Here is a 14,371-nt window from a genome sequence, read left to right as displayed (position 1 = left end):
AGATGGTGTATGTATAATTAATAATTATACTCTGAACAAAGTAAGTTCTACTTATTTACTGAAAGATGCAACAAAAGCTGACCATTTGAACTACATTGCTCTCAATCTCATCAGAGATATAAGTACATGAGATTTTGTAATTATTCGTCACATAAAGGAATGAGAGACTTCTTATCTCTAAGTTTGACAAAGGGAAGAAAAGAAACAAACTCTTCTGATATCCTTTCCCTTCCATGGTTAAAACCTTCATGACGGTTTTCGAGTCACCTTGGAACTGAAAGGCCAAGCTCTAGAGCAAAAAACCATAAATGAGCACCAAGATTAATATTAGGGCACTGATGGTGGTAAAGAAACAAAGTTGGATGCATATGGCTTAATGATTCTACTATAATGTTTTAGGAAAGGTTTTACGAATCATACAGAAACCAAAATATGACAAAACAATGCTACCTTTAAACTAAACTATAACGTCTCATCTAAATTAGATCCTTCCAAATCTAACTTGTCAAGGATCACTGGTGACAGAACCCATCTTCAAAACAAACTGCAAACACAGACATCTCACGTGCCATCGACTCCATCTGGACAAAGAACATTTTATAGATTACTACGTTACTGTGACACTCTTATAAACACATCAAGAAGTAACTTGCAGAAACTGGCATTCACACAAAAAGCAAAAGCAAAATATGATGACAACTGATGCGATTTGGCATTATGTTTACCAAGTGTCCAGTTCAAGTTCTGCATCTTTTCAGTTCTTTAGCCCAACTAAGTTACCCAATCGTTTATTTCGCAGATTTCATTTTCATTACTGGAAGTTAAAAAAAGATTGTCTGAACTTGATATATATGCAAGGGTCATATGAATTTACGTTCCTGCATTAACCAAGTACTCATATTAAGACACTAAACCTCAAAACTCTTATAATCCTCCAGAAATGGTGTCACGCAGCAAATATACAAAGTTGTTTCCTACTTGTTTTAAACCCAAAGATATAAATCTTACCCCACTGAGCCACACTCTGCAACTAATGCACCGGACAAACAAAGACTTGAGGAGTACTCTACTTTCCACTTAACCAGATAAACTAGTCTCAAGCAAGAAATTTCGTAAGTCCAAGATTCCACGCAGCTATGAGAAGCAAAGTTATCAGACACATTCAGTCAGCAATCTGTCAGCTCCTAAAATCTATCTATTATTGGATCAGCTCCTAATGCACATTGGAGCGCTTTTGTTTCAATTTAAGTAACTACTACTATAGCCATCGATCAAAAGCAAGCAGAGAAGAGCTAAAATGAGCTGCTAAGTTTGAAACAAAGAAGCAGAGTAAATGCAAATGGAGGAAAGCAAAAAAGTGAACTCACAAGAAAAGTAAAGAGAAAAACATTAGAGGTCGGGAGAGGTGCAGCAGAGTGTACCCTGAGAGAGAGCTCGGCTACTCCTCGAAGTTGTGCTTAGGCAAGAAGTCAGCCTCGCTGCTGCCACAGTGCTATGCAGCGGTAACAACGATTGAACACATCCCAGCTCCGATGGACACCTTAAGAGGTTGATACACATTTGCTAAACATTGTCGGATAAAAGGAGATGAAACCGGGTATAATTCTACATACGGACGCAGAGATGCAATACCTGGAGAATGAGAAATGGCGAGAGGGTTGAGAAGGTATACGAAATCCGGGTGATGAGGCAGCCGGCGTAGATCCGGTGGTCGATCTGAGGGCGGACTTGAGGGAAGAGACGGAAGCTCTGTTAAACATCTTACGACAAGCAGAAGCCATTATTACCCAGAGAAGACGAAAATACACGACCAATGTGATCGAAAGATCGGGGTTTTTGTAAGGCTTTATCAAATATTAACAAATATCTCTCCGTTTTGAGCTTTTATCGGATAAAAAAGCTTTGACTTTTAAAAATGTGAAGTAATCCAAAATTGTTACGTGATTACTTCTAATGAGGAATTGATAAGCTCATTCATACATTTATTGCATATAAAGTACAACAGAAACGGACTAGAAATGATCATAGGATGATGGTAGAAACCAAAAGGGTTGATTAAGAGGAGCAAATGGAGTTAGAGAGATAAATTAGGACAATAATCAAACTACATGTACAACTTCTTCTTATCTCTCCAGAGAGATTTTCCCGACAACATGACTGACTAAATAATCAAAAGCAAATAATTCACACCTACAATAACACAACCATCATTTTGTTTTCTTCTCTTCTACGTATTACGTCTCCTCTCCCAACCAACAACGAAGTTTGTTCTTTTCTTAGAGCATATAACTAAAATTAAAAACAACCTAATAGCAGCTCACACTGCCTTTTTCTTGTTTCCTCCACTTGGGTTTATGTGCATTGCTTCTGCTCCTTCACTTACCTGTCAACCACATCATCAACAGTAAGCTAAATATGATTCCTTCCAAGTTTATTTCACTATTCACCACTCTTATCACATCACCTCTACTGCTACTTTTTGCTTTGACTTTGGTGACTTTTGCTGTGTGATACCGAAGGTATTTTCGAGGTCATCATCGACGTTTGCAGACCTTCAAGTAGCTGCAAAGCAACACACACAGGTTTTTAGAGAATTCTTTCCCGACCAGAATTCAGGGACATTATGCAAACTTCAACATTTTAGCACTTACTCTAGAAGTTGGCTGGATCCTGCGGATAGATCTACGTGGCTCCATTCCCTCTGATGTTTTTGAAGAATTCTCAGCCAAAGCCTTATCCTCTTCGATTTTGGCTAACCTTCCTGCAGTAGGAGCCACTTTCCCTTTGTTAGTACTCGAGGAGGAACTATTCTTGGAACCAGCATCATGGGAGGATGATGTTGTTTGCTCTTCTACTGTTTCCTTTAATGGAACGCCAGATACAGGACCCTTGTTTTCTGCATTCTCATCAGCAGCATCATCGGATTCCATATATGAGGCTGTTGTACTACGCGAGTCCTTGCGGGGAATTATCCTAGCCGCAGCACCTAGTTTCTCTTTGGGTTTGGGTGCAGGTTTGAAAGTCTTGGGCTTAGATATTGTTGTCTGTTGTTTCTCTCTAGATATATTTTTAGCAGGCATTCTCCAGCTACCTATTCCAGAATTTTGGGGCACAATTGATTTCACAGGCTTTGCTGGTTCCTTCCGTTCCCGAGTTTTAGTGCTTGCCTCTGAAATGTAGTGTTTGCTCACGTCCATGAACTTCCTTTTCTTTCCAGGTTTGGGGACGCCAAAAATCACTTTTGATCCTTGCTTTTGCAAACCAGTTCTCTTCATTCGGAGTTGATCAGGTTTGTTCTCCTCTCTGGTACTCCTTCCAATGTTAAATGTATTCTCTGAAACACCGAGGTCAAGAACACCAGTCTGAGGTGGTTTTCCTAAGTCTGGATCATCAACAATCTTAATACTCTTGTCTTTTATTTCGGCCTCAAAAGTGGCGGTTCCTAATCTAGGTCGCTTCTCCTTTGGGGTATCACCCTGCAATTCAAAATTTTCAGTCTTGCCAAGCCACAGCATCCAAAAGAGAAGCCTTTACCATAAAAGGGTGAGAATACCTCATGTGCCGAGCTGATGTTTTCTCCTGAACTAGAACATTCAATCCACTTTCCATCTTTCCACTCAAGAGAAGGTCGAAGATTCCAAGCTTTAATCGTCAAAGTGTCTCCTTGTGCTGCAGTATATTTTTAAGAGAAAAAAAAGAAAGTTTTGAGAACAGTGGATCACAATAAAGCAGTTTAGAGGCTTAGAGCACAATAAAATAAGATATCTTCATCAGGCACATTGGCCTCTTTACAAACCAGGAAAATGCACAGTCACTGTATTTTCATCTTTCTTGTTCTTCTCTGTGATAACACCCTCCAACCAACTGAAGGAAACAAAACAAATATACATCAAGTTTCCAAACTTAGTGAATGATGATTTCAAAAAAAGGAAAATTAAAATAAATACAGAGTTTCCGCTTTGGTCTGATCGCTGTTAGGGGAAAGCACTAAAACAGCTGGTTATAGAGACAGTGATTACCTGTCATCCACCCACGAGTCTACCCTATCCCCAATTTTCCAAACATGATCCCCAATAGCAGCTCTACGTCTCTTCCTGGTTCCTTCATATGGCATGGCAGTAACAGAACGAGCAGTTCTTATTTTAGGGGCTTGATCGCCTTCGCCTTTGACAGATACCCACTCCTTCAGCTTATCTGTTCCTGATAAAAATAATATAAACGGATCAATTAATAACGCAATGGAGCCTCTTTGTGGAAGCTTCAGTGATTGTTAATTTTTGCAACCTTTCAAATAATTTTACATGCATTTAATATAATAATGGAAGTGGGTGGTTCCACAGGATTACATATTTACCTATATTTGGAAGAATTTGTGAACTAAAAGATATATTGATAATAACAAGGTTTAACGAAAACCATTTTGTAACTACACAAACCTTGTTCTTCAGAAAGATCACTGAACAACACATAAGCTTTATCATCCTCTAAGCTCAATACGTTGGCGGAGTACCATGCGGTTCTTAATCCAGGTTCTTCCTTGTAAACCTTGAAAGGAGATTTTACATTCGTTTTAGAAAGAACACAATCAACAATGAGCAGTTAGTTATGGACAGTGTATACATGCAAATGTAGCACAAACCTCTACATTAGAACCCTCCTTGATGTTCTCATTATTTGTAGCTTTCATAGTCTGTTGCCCTTCTGTTTGGGTGTCATCCGAAAATTTCGACCTAACTTCTGGTTCGCAAACCACATCATTGTTTTTAGCCATGTCTGCACCTTTATCACCCTTTTGTCCCTTCACCTTACCAGTGGCAGAAACTGGACCAGACACACCATCTGCCGTTTTCACAGAGCCAACCAACTCAGTTTGCAGAGTTCTGGGACTAGCAAAAGTTCCCTCACTAGTCGCCAGAGTTTCTCTTTCTAAGACAGTTGTTTTACAAGGCTGCACTTCCTGAGATCCTTGAGCCTGCCTCCAGTAATTACTTGGACCCGCCTCCACCAGCTTATTGAGCAACGGGGGATGACCCATTGAAACAAGTATTCCAGCTTGTGACACAGCCTCTGATGCCAATTCTGCTGCTTTTACAATGGAATCCATATTTTCAGCATACTTGGTGGCAACTGTGGCAGCTTCAACCCTCTTCTTAGCTGCCTCTCTCGCCGCAATAAGAACAGAACTGGAGCTCACTAATGCACCTTCGCCTTTCAAGATAGAAGAAGGGGTACCCTGGCCTGGAAATATATTATCATTTGACTTAGGGAGTCCCGGATCAGAAGTATTTGGAAGGGATGCTTCTTCAGCCATTAATTTGGCCTGCAATGCAGCATTAGCTGCAACATTTGCAGCAGCTGCTGCAGCCTTTGCCACCGCAGCAGCAGCAGCTATGGCAACAGCAGCCGAAGCTAATCTGTCTTGAGTTTCTGGCAGGAGGCCAGCGTGCCTTCGTTGCTCTATCTGCTTCCATACAAATTCACTATGACTAACAGCTGCAGTAGCAAGAGCAGATGCATCCTCTGCATGCATCTTAGCCTCCTTGAGTTTATCAATGCTATCCTCTGACAAGACAGACCTCTGCTGTACTTCAGGTACAAGGTTACCCCCAAAAATTGGAGATGGCAAAGATGATTTAATTTTCTTCCCAGGAAATGTAGATACAAGGTTCATAGGGACTGCAGTGATAGAAACAGCACTGGGAAGGGTGCCAGCATTAGAACCCAGATTAGACGCGGTAGGTGTAATAGGCACAGCTGTCGATATTGAAACAAGAGGTGAGGCAGCTAATTCTGTCTGCTTTAGCGAATTCAAAATGCTTGGACCAGACTCTACAGAGGCTGGCATCTTCTTCCGTTTCCTTGATTTTGTCCCAGTCGAATGTTGAGCAGGTGCTACAACTGTACTCGTTTGCTCAATTGTAGGTGTCACTTTGAAAACATTGCTAGGAGTTCCACTCTGCACATGCTTTGCGCCAGAGTAAGTGAAGGATGATTCTTTCATGGGAGTCAATTTTACAGGTTCGGTGATCGGATAGACAGGGAAACGAGAACCAACATCAAATCCACTGGTTTGCTGAGAAGCAAGCCAAGGGTTACGGTAAGCGAGAGGCGATGTCCAAGGGGTGTTATGTCCAACAATATTAGTAGGTGGTGGAGTATGGTGAGTCTGCGATGAAGAAAGCAATGGCTGGTGATTAGCAGCTGAACCTCTCTGAGCACTACTTGGTTGTAAAGTATCAAGGGAAGTTGATAAACTCCATAAAGGTGATGAGAGTGGAATCATGGGGTTTGTCGCTGAACTATCTTTTCTACTGGTGTGACCTGCTGATGGGGTCTCCGTCTTCCCTGGAAATGCAGTTTTGGGTATTTAGATCAGCAATGCTAACATCAGCAGCACTGAGAAGTAAAATCTAAGCAGACCATAATAGTTTGAAGTGCAGAATAAATTAATGTAGAAACCTGCACGTGACTGCAATGGCGTTTCAGGAGTAGCAACAAGCGATTTCTGAGCTCTTACTATACAAGTACGCCATACTTTCTCCCAGCTGTCCTTCCCACCATCTAAAGAAGTACAGAATGAACAAGTTTTGTCTCAAAAGTAAATAACACAATAGGTTAAGGACTAACAATCTTACCTGGACCACCAAATGCAGATATCATATAAGCTTCATCGGGTGCTGTTCCTTGGCTGTATCAGGAAGAAAGAAAAATTAAGAGCAAGAATAAGATGTGCTAGAACTCCAAATGAGATTGCTCTCAAATCTCAGACTCAACCAGACTTAAGACAAAAAAAAAAAAAACTAAATAGAAAGAGCTTACATCAGAGCCCCATATACAAAAATCTGTGCACGTAGCTGCACTTGTTGCAAGTCTGTAAAAGGTCGACGCAGAATATTTGAGAGAGCAGAAGAGTTCAAATCTGGTAGACTTGCTGTGGGGGTGGAAACGGTCCCAAACGATTTAAGATTAGGGCTCGGAAGAATTTGCTGTTTCTCAGTAGATTGTGTGATCTGAATAGGACAAGCCAAATTTTGATTAACAGCATTTGCTTTGCCTCCACTTTGAAATTGTTGAAAAGGTGTAGCCCCTTTTACACTAGTTCCTTTTCGAGAAGTCTCTTTTCCTACAGATTTGGATGTTCGCCTGGGTTTCCGCTCAGACTTTGTTTTAGAAGACTTTGGAGCTGTTTTCTCTAAGTTAGATGTTGAAGGAGATCCAACCACAATCTGAATGAACAACAACAAATGTAATGTAAGGGCGAAACACACTAATGCCACAGAGTTTTTTTTGAACACTGATGAAAATATATTAAGATGGAAACTGGAGGTACCGGAGAGACGAGTGTAGCTTGTGAAAAGTTAACAGCTTTGGATGTTTCCCCTGCTTTCAGCTGATCGGGAGTTACGTTCATTTCACTGCTGAAGGTATCATTTCTATTCAAGACTGGAGACCCAGCAGAATTAAAACTCGAAATATTCTGGTCTTCTGGCATTGTGACACTGTTTGTCTCTGTCTTATTAAGTTGAGGTTCAGAAGTCTTAACAGCGGGAACAGACTTAAGAGGAGTCTTTAAATCAGTATCAGCATCTTCCTTTGCAGTTACAGGAGACTTTATGGAAGGCTCAGAACATTTATAAGTATGGGAATCTCCTAGTACGGTTGCATCACCTACAATATCCCCAAGCACAAGTACATATTTTCTATGAGTTATTGAAATTAATTGCATGGATCTAGAAAAAGAGAAGTTATTTCAAGATCAATATCTGTTGAACTTAGTCAGGAGTTTTTCAGTAACTGTATTCTTTTAATGAGGAGCCTTTTTACTTAATACTACACGAAGTGTATACTCTTTCGGCATTCATCATGATACACCTAATATGTATATCCCTAGTAAACCATTCTGACAAATCAGAAGAAACTGCAAAAAATTAGGAAGTTTCTTGCTGTACAAAGATTATGCAGACTCACCTTTGGGGTGTGAAACAGAAGTCCCAGCTGTCATAATCCCACCCGATGCAGCAGTATTAACCTCTTCCTGGCCATCTTTATCAGCTTCACTCCCAAGATTAGCCAAGGAGCTAGTGTTAGGGATTTCATTTACGTTATCCTTGTCCAGAATTGACCGAGTCTCTGCCAAGAAAGAAGCAAACAAAAACTATCTGGTAAGGTCTTCATAGAACGAGAATTTAGAAAGAAACAAGCTAGTGCAATTACTATAACCCAAAATAGAAAAACGTTACCTGGAGCATTTACAACTTCTGTTACTAGATGTTCTTCTAAAATTGTTTCCTCAGACTGCTCCTGCAAAACTTGCCCAGCAGCATCAGCATCTACTGCATCTTTTGACCCTTCAGAGCCAGGACAGTCTTCACCAGAGTGTGTACTTTGCTGAGTACCTTCAGCATCCTTCCTAGCTTGTTGGTCCACCTGACTCCCTGAACTACTTGCATCCACAGGTGGAAGGGTTTGACCATTTTCAGGTTCATCAGATGACACCTTCTCAGTTTCAGAGAGACGGCCTTGGTCACTTGCATCAGAGGATGACTTTACAATATGTGAATCAATTGAAGACGTGAGACCGACAGCAGGTGCTTCATCTTGACATAGAGGTTGTAATTCTTTGGGATTGAGAGAACCGTCAATCAAAGTCACTGTGGAAGTCATTTAGGGGGTGTAAACAAGTAAGCAGAAAGGTAATCCCAAAAGAACAAGAAAAGCAAAAAACAAGGCTACTGAAAGAATGAGAAGGCAAACGTACAAGTACACACAGTATGGATAGAAAGTACACAAAGAGGATTAGACAATATGGTTACCTGACTTGTCTGTTGAAATGGTGTCAGATTGAGATGCTGACTCCACCAACTTGGAAGTAGAACCTCCTGAAACATCACCAACAGACTTGGTCACAACGCTTTCAGATAGGATTTGAGAGCTCTTGACATCCTGATCTCTATCATTGGCATTGACAGGCAGTTCCATGCTTTGCTCGAGATTAGAAGTGCGAGCACTATCTTCATTATTGTCACTCTTCATAGACACACCACCTTTTGTAGCTTCAACCATTGAGTCCGTAGGTGAAATATAAACACTTTCCAAAGTTTCAACTACATGTATCTGTGTATGTGTCTCGGTCTCCATATGAACAGTAGACTCATGTTTACTTGTACTAACTTCCACATGTCGATCACTAAGCAATTCAGGCTTCTCAATGGAATCAATGCTTGCTATAGTTGTCAATTCGCCAGCAACTTTCAGAGATGCTTCAACAGCTTCGCTAGTATGAACATTGCTGACAAGGAGATCTTGGCATTGGGCCCCTGAAATATCTCCTCCACCTACCTTAAGAGTAGAGAGAGCTTGGTCCCCTTTTTCTAGTACTGTGAAATCAGCTCGCTCTGTCTCCTTCAGATCAGGCTTTGCAATTTCACCAATATTTTCAGCTCCCACATTTTCAACTTCAGAAGCTGATACATGGCTATCAGAATGAGCCTCAACCAAAACTGACCCTGCTTCTATAGTTATTTCATTGTGATTATAACCACTTTGAATGTGGTCCCTAATAACATTTTCATCATTCGAAGTCTCTGGAAGCAAAGTGTTCTGATTATTCAACTCACCACTACAAGTAGTCACAGTCTGTACAGTTCCGTCGCTACACTCATCTTCCATCCTTGATTCTGCATTGACTTTGTCTTCTGCTTGGTCAAGAAGATTATCAGTTGTCTCAGTTCCTGCTCCATTGCTACAATCATCTTCCATCCTTAATTCTACATTGACTTTTTCTTCCGCTTGGTCAAGAATATTATCAGTTGCCTCAGTTCCTATCTTATCAAGTCCAGTGGTATCTGCAGCTGGTACCTTTGCAGTATTTGAAGCCAAGATGGCATTCTTTTCCTCAAGGGATGCCTCTTCTGTAGCAGTTGGTGAGTGATCTTTCACCAAAACCTGTTCCTGTCCAGCATCTGTCTTTACCACAGAGGACTCTCCTGGGTTATCATCAACAGATGGGTTTAGTTGTAAGTTTGCGGTTTCTTCTTTGGAATGACTTATTTCAAGGGATGTCTGACCAGGCTCCATTAGTCCAATTGTGCAACCTAGTACATCAGAAGGATCAGATTTCTTGATAGTATCTTCTCTTACAATAACTTCGTCCTGGCCAACAGAATTCAAAAGCATTTCAACAGATTCTGACGAAGTAGCCTCAGACCATACATTATTGTGCCTAGGAATGGCACAGGACTCTGTTGCACCTGAACTAAACACTATACCACTGTTTCCCCGAGAGAAATCTTCAATCCAGTTATTATCTTCGTTACCCTCAATACCAAGAAATGCCTCACTTTCACCTAGACTGTCAAACCTCAGATGCGTGTTGAGTGTATCATCAAAATCAAACTTTGGAAGAGGATAAGGCTGTAAAACTGGTGGAAATTTGTTGTTTGCTTCACCAGCTAAATGGAGATTCTGGTTTTGAAAGTCATTGTCATCATAATCCATGGGTTTGTTCCTGACACAAGAGACACATGTGAAGATTCAAAAAATAAAAATAAAAAGCATACCAACACCTTGAAACAGAAAAGAAGAAGAAGAAAAAAGACGCAGCCCGTATCATGTCGAGTGGGGTAAAACAGTAGGAAAACGAAAAGTACCAAAACAAGAGTGTATGGAGACGCTACCTCCCTCCATTCGGTGACAAAAACCTGGCCGTCAGACCTCAGCTGTCCCTAATCCCACGTTCATCTACTACTGCTCTCACCCCAAACAAAAAAAACAACACCGTCAATTATAAAATTTATTCCCTCTCAAATCCATGGGCACACGAAAACCTAACTGAGTGGACTGGCTACAAATTAAAAAAAAATTGAAACGCTGGTGAAGAAGTTTAAACTGACCGGAAAATTCAAACAGACGAAGTCGACCTAGGGTTCCGGCGAAGAAACGAAGTTTGGGGAGTGAAGCAGATTGGGGGAGAGGAGAGAAAATGCCCGATAAATTATTATTCGCTTTCCTCGGCAAATGCAATGAGTCTTGTTTAAAGTAAAGCCCAAAAATATATTAACTCCTTAATATAAAATAACGCCAGAAAATAACATTTGGAGGATGCTGATGCGGCTCAATCCAGAGCGACGCGTGTCAAAATTTCTGGATCTTGTGGCTAAGATTGAATTCAACGAAAAACACGCCTCCAGGTTTTCACTTTTGAAACGTACGCTCTCAAATTTAATGGCTAAAGTTCCGTTAAAAGAAAACTACAGATTTTTAATGACGGAGAGGTAAAAAGATGAATCTTTTGTTTGAGGACTGAGGTTTGACGACGACCAAAGACGTAAAAAGTTATAAAGGTTAAATGTTGAAATGACTATTGTCTTACTGTGAGATTACTGGAAGAATGAAGATGATTGGTTAAACTAAACGAAGTGGAAAAAAATTAGAGGAGAAACATGTCAATAGAGGCTTTTGTGTGTTATTAGGCAACTTATTCTAATATGGGCTTAGGCCCATATATATTTGGCCCACATTTGGTAGACGATTTGGAATCTTTGTAACCGAACCGAACCACAATGCTACGCAGTCGCACCAATCGCAACATGTTCGGTTAAGTTTTATGTTTCTACTCGAACGGTAAGCTTGGGTTGAAACCGAATAGAACCAATAACACAACATGTTTAGACAATAGTTGAAGAAAATAAATCAACAACTTCGGTTAAAGCTCAACTCTAGCTACTAATAACAAATCAACCAAACTGAACCCGAATCCAACAAAAGACCTGAAATGACCACCCCTTAATTTGTAGTTTTAAGCAGAATTGGGTGGAATTACACATGTCACGCATCGTTCTAATCTAGGAAATAGCATTACACTTCGCTATTATATTGCAAATTCTTGATAATAAACAAATTTATCCATAACCATTTACTAAACATTACTTTGATGTTAGGGGACGAAGAAAGTAATATAAACAACCGTCCGCTCTGCCCATATTTTAATGTCACCACTATTGTATATCACTTTACTTTGATTTAAAAGTTTTTCATTTCAATGTGTCTTGTATTTATAACTATAAGTGTTTGTTGTAATATAATGTTTTCTCAATATATCTAACGCACACCAACTCCTCACAGAGCAACGCTAGTATTTGATTTAAGTACTCCTAATCCCTATTAATATTTAGCACCTCCCAAACTAATAAGATACAAATTGTAACAAATCAAGAAAAACAAATATAAATGAATACGACCATATATCATAATTGGTGTGCAACCGCATTAATTTAAATGCAGGATATTAACGTGACAACAAAACACTTATCTCCACATATTATGAAATACCTTAACCCATCATTTTCTTAGCATTATGCTTATTAGGTTATTAGTCGTCTTTAATCATTTTCGATGTCACTAACCCGCAAAGTCTAAATAATTGGCGGTTTGGGCGGCATACAATAGTGACGTGCCACGTAGAGTAAGGCTAACAACTTCATTACCTCTTTGCTATATAAAGTCGAACATAAAACAGGCCCAAAATACATAAATAGAAAGAGCTTGTAACCAAACCAAAGTCAAACACACAGAGCTATTCAAAATGGTTAAGATTGAGATTGGAAGTTTAGGCGATTCCTTCAGTGTGTCATCTCTTAAGGCTTACTTGTCTGAATTTATCGCAACTCTTCTCTTCGTGTTTGCTGGTGTTGGCTCCGCTATTGCTTTTGGCAAGCTCACATCCGATGCAGCCTTGGACCCGGCTGGTCTTGTCGCTATCGCGGTAGCTCATGCCTTTGCCCTTTTCGTCGGTGTGTCAATAGCCGCCAACATCTCTGGTGGACACCTTAACCCCGCCGTGACACTCGGCCTTGCCGTTGGCGGCAACATCACAGTCATCACCGGTTTCTTCTACTGGATTGCTCAATGCCTTGGATCCATCGTCGCTTGTCTCCTCCTTGTATTCGTTACCAATGGCGAGGTACATAATAACATACATAATATTTTCTATACTATTATATATACATCATGAGATAATTACTGATCATGAATGTTTTAGTCAAACTCAAACGACCGTGACTAAAAAATGTTATGGTGGTATTGGTCTCAAGACCCGGTTTAAATAACAAGTAAAGAAAGTCCGGTTTGGTTATAGAAAATCTGAGAATGTGTTTTATTCCCCGGTCATGCAGAGCGTACCAACCCATGGAGTAGGAGCCGGTTTAGGAGCTGTTGAAGGAATAGTGATGGAGATTGTTGTGACCTTTGCTCTGGTCTACACAGTCTACGCCACGGCAGCTGATCCCAAGAAGGGATCGCTCGGGACTATTGCTCCAATAGCTATCGGTTTCATCGTTGGAGCCAACATCCTCGCTGCCGGTCCCTTTAGCGGCGGTTCCATGAACCCGGCAAGGTCATTTGGACCAGCTGTTGTTAGTGGTGACTTCTCTCAAATATGGATCTACTGGGTTGGGCCACTAGTCGGTGGTGCACTCGCTGGACTCATCTACGGCGATGTCTTTATCGGATCGTACGCTCCAGCTCCCACCACAGAAAGCTACCCTTGATCAATCATCTACGGTTCTAATTTGTTTGGCTTTGCTTTTTTTTTGTTTGTGTGAAAATGTTTGGTCCAGTTTCTTCCGAAAATGAATGATTGAATGTGGAGAAACGGATCAAAGTTGTACTTGGTGTTGGTTACAAATAAGAATTGTATATTTCAGAATTTTCTTGTTTTTTCTCAATGCGATCATAGATTACACTTTCTCAGTTTCTTGCATTCGTTAAATTCCAAAGTAAACTCATTTGACATTCGAAAATGGCGTGGTTAACTATTCCACTTAGATTAATTTCCAATACACCACGACTACTACATCATAAGGTTTGACAAAAAGATAGAGATACATACAACCGAATCCAAATTGCTCAAAGATCATTAGAGATAAAGGCCTATAATTAAAGGCCCATTTGAATCCCAATGAAATTCCTAAACTCATGCTAATTAATACACAAGTTGGTCTTGTTAGCTGTATATACTTTCGTTTAATCAACCGTTTGAGTACTCAACTCAAGTGATAAAATAGTAATGCTAGAAAGACATATAAAATAATCGTTAATCCGTAAAACAAACTTAAACGATAGAGTGCAATAATAGAAAAAAACCAAAGTGGTCTTCTTTTACGTATGACTATTATTTGAAGGAAGCTGGTCGGTTGTGGGGGAATGAATCGTGTGAGAGAGCCGTCCGCTCAAAAGACAAAATGCTCTCAAACCAATGCATCTGTCGCCTCTTTGTGGTTTCACAAACCGTCCCACCAGATTAAGATATTACCTGAAATTCATGCACAATGTTCTTAACCACAATATTATCCTATCTTTCTCCTCCGTACCT

At 40.3% G+C, this 14,371-nt stretch overlaps 3 protein-coding genes across 8 annotated transcripts; 1 reads left to right on the top strand and 2 right to left on the bottom strand.

Moving 5' to 3' along the window:
• Nucleotides 1-24: 24 nt before the first annotated feature.
• LOC17877482 lies at nucleotides 25-1,935 on the bottom strand. 5 transcript variants are annotated; one of them, XR_002832784.1, is made up of 5 exons: nucleotides 1,633-1,935; nucleotides 1,368-1,540; nucleotides 1,009-1,134; nucleotides 451-581; nucleotides 25-289 (listed from the first exon to the last, which is right to left on the bottom strand). XR_002832784.1 is itself a non-coding variant. In XM_006284717.2 (3 exons), the coding sequence occupies exons 1-2, from the start codon at nucleotides 1,779-1,781 to the stop codon at nucleotides 1,390-1,392; spliced, it is 300 nt and encodes a 99-aa protein (XP_006284779.2). In that variant the 5' UTR covers nucleotides 1,782-1,935; the 3' UTR covers nucleotides 25-289; nucleotides 1,368-1,389. The 5 variants fall into 5 exon arrangements, 2 of the variants coding, with proteins under 2 accessions (XP_006284779.2, XP_006284778.2); XR_002832783.1 differs by lacking the exon at nucleotides 1,009-1,134; XR_002832785.1 differs by lacking the exon at nucleotides 1,009-1,134 and having other exon boundaries at nucleotides 1,422-1,540.
• Nucleotides 1,936-2,069: 134 nt separating this feature from the next.
• Nucleotides 2,070-11,007, bottom strand: LOC17879817. 2 transcript variants are annotated; one of them, XM_023778090.1, is made up of 17 exons: nucleotides 10,893-11,007; nucleotides 10,650-10,746; nucleotides 8,814-10,507; nucleotides 8,241-8,651; nucleotides 7,969-8,130; nucleotides 7,331-7,668; nucleotides 6,820-7,226; nucleotides 6,636-6,688; nucleotides 6,460-6,561; nucleotides 4,640-6,345; nucleotides 4,437-4,545; nucleotides 4,020-4,200; nucleotides 3,797-3,864; nucleotides 3,554-3,669; nucleotides 2,652-3,476; nucleotides 2,465-2,562; nucleotides 2,070-2,383 (listed from the first exon to the last, which is right to left on the bottom strand). In XM_023778090.1, exons 3-16 carry the CDS (start codon nucleotides 10,495-10,497, stop codon nucleotides 2,473-2,475), a joined length of 6,252 nt encoding a protein of 2,083 aa, XP_023633858.1. In that variant the 5' UTR covers nucleotides 10,498-10,507; nucleotides 10,650-10,746; nucleotides 10,893-11,007; the 3' UTR covers nucleotides 2,070-2,383; nucleotides 2,465-2,472. The 2 variants fall into 2 exon arrangements, with proteins under 2 accessions (XP_023633858.1, XP_023633857.1); XM_023778089.1 differs by having other exon boundaries at nucleotides 10,677-10,746.
• Nucleotides 11,008-12,518: 1,511 nt separating this feature from the next.
• Nucleotides 12,519-13,749, top strand: LOC17878610 (probable aquaporin TIP2-2). The gene is made up of 2 exons (XM_006284348.2): nucleotides 12,519-12,961; nucleotides 13,173-13,749. Exons 1-2 carry the CDS (start codon nucleotides 12,584-12,586, stop codon nucleotides 13,545-13,547), a joined length of 753 nt encoding a protein of 250 aa, XP_006284410.1. The 5' UTR covers nucleotides 12,519-12,583; the 3' UTR covers nucleotides 13,548-13,749.
• Nucleotides 13,750-14,371: the final 622 nt, after the last annotated feature.

Source organism: Capsella rubella, unplaced genomic scaffold, assembly GCF_000375325.1.
Source record: "Capsella rubella cultivar Monte Gargano unplaced genomic scaffold, Caprub1_0 scaffold_7, whole genome shotgun sequence".
Lineage (NCBI taxonomy): Eukaryota > Viridiplantae > Streptophyta > Magnoliopsida > Brassicales > Brassicaceae > Capsella > Capsella rubella.
Note: the sequence above shows the minus strand (reverse complement) of the source record. Positions and strands in the feature narration are given on the sequence as shown.

Bases quoted from the DNA above. Each gene is read 5' to 3' on its own strand.
- LOC17877482 (XM_006284717.2), bottom strand. From the start codon at position 1,781: ATGGCTTCTGCTTGTCGTAAGATGTTTAACAGAGCTTCCGTCTCTTCC. The intron at 1,541-1,632 runs GTATTGCATCTC...CAACCTCTTAAG, and splicing joins CGCCATTTCTCATTCTCCAG to GTGTCCATCGGAGCTGGGAT.
- LOC17879817 (XM_023778090.1), bottom strand. From the start codon at position 10,497: ATGGATTATGATGACAATGACTTTCAAAACCAGAATCTCCATTTAGCT. The intron at 4,201-4,436 runs GTTTGTGTAGTT...TATTTTTATCAG, and splicing joins TGATCTTTCTGAAGAACAAG to GAACAGATAAGCTGAAGGAG. The intron at 3,865-4,019 runs GTAATCACTGTC...TGTTTCCTTCAG, and splicing joins GACTCGTGGGTGGATGACAG to TTGGTTGGAGGGTGTTATCA.
- LOC17878610 (XM_006284348.2), top strand. From the start codon at position 12,584: ATGGTTAAGATTGAGATTGGAAGTTTAGGCGATTCCTTCAGTGTGTCA. The intron at 12,962-13,172 runs GTACATAATAAC...CCGGTCATGCAG, and splicing joins TATTCGTTACCAATGGCGAG to AGCGTACCAACCCATGGAGT.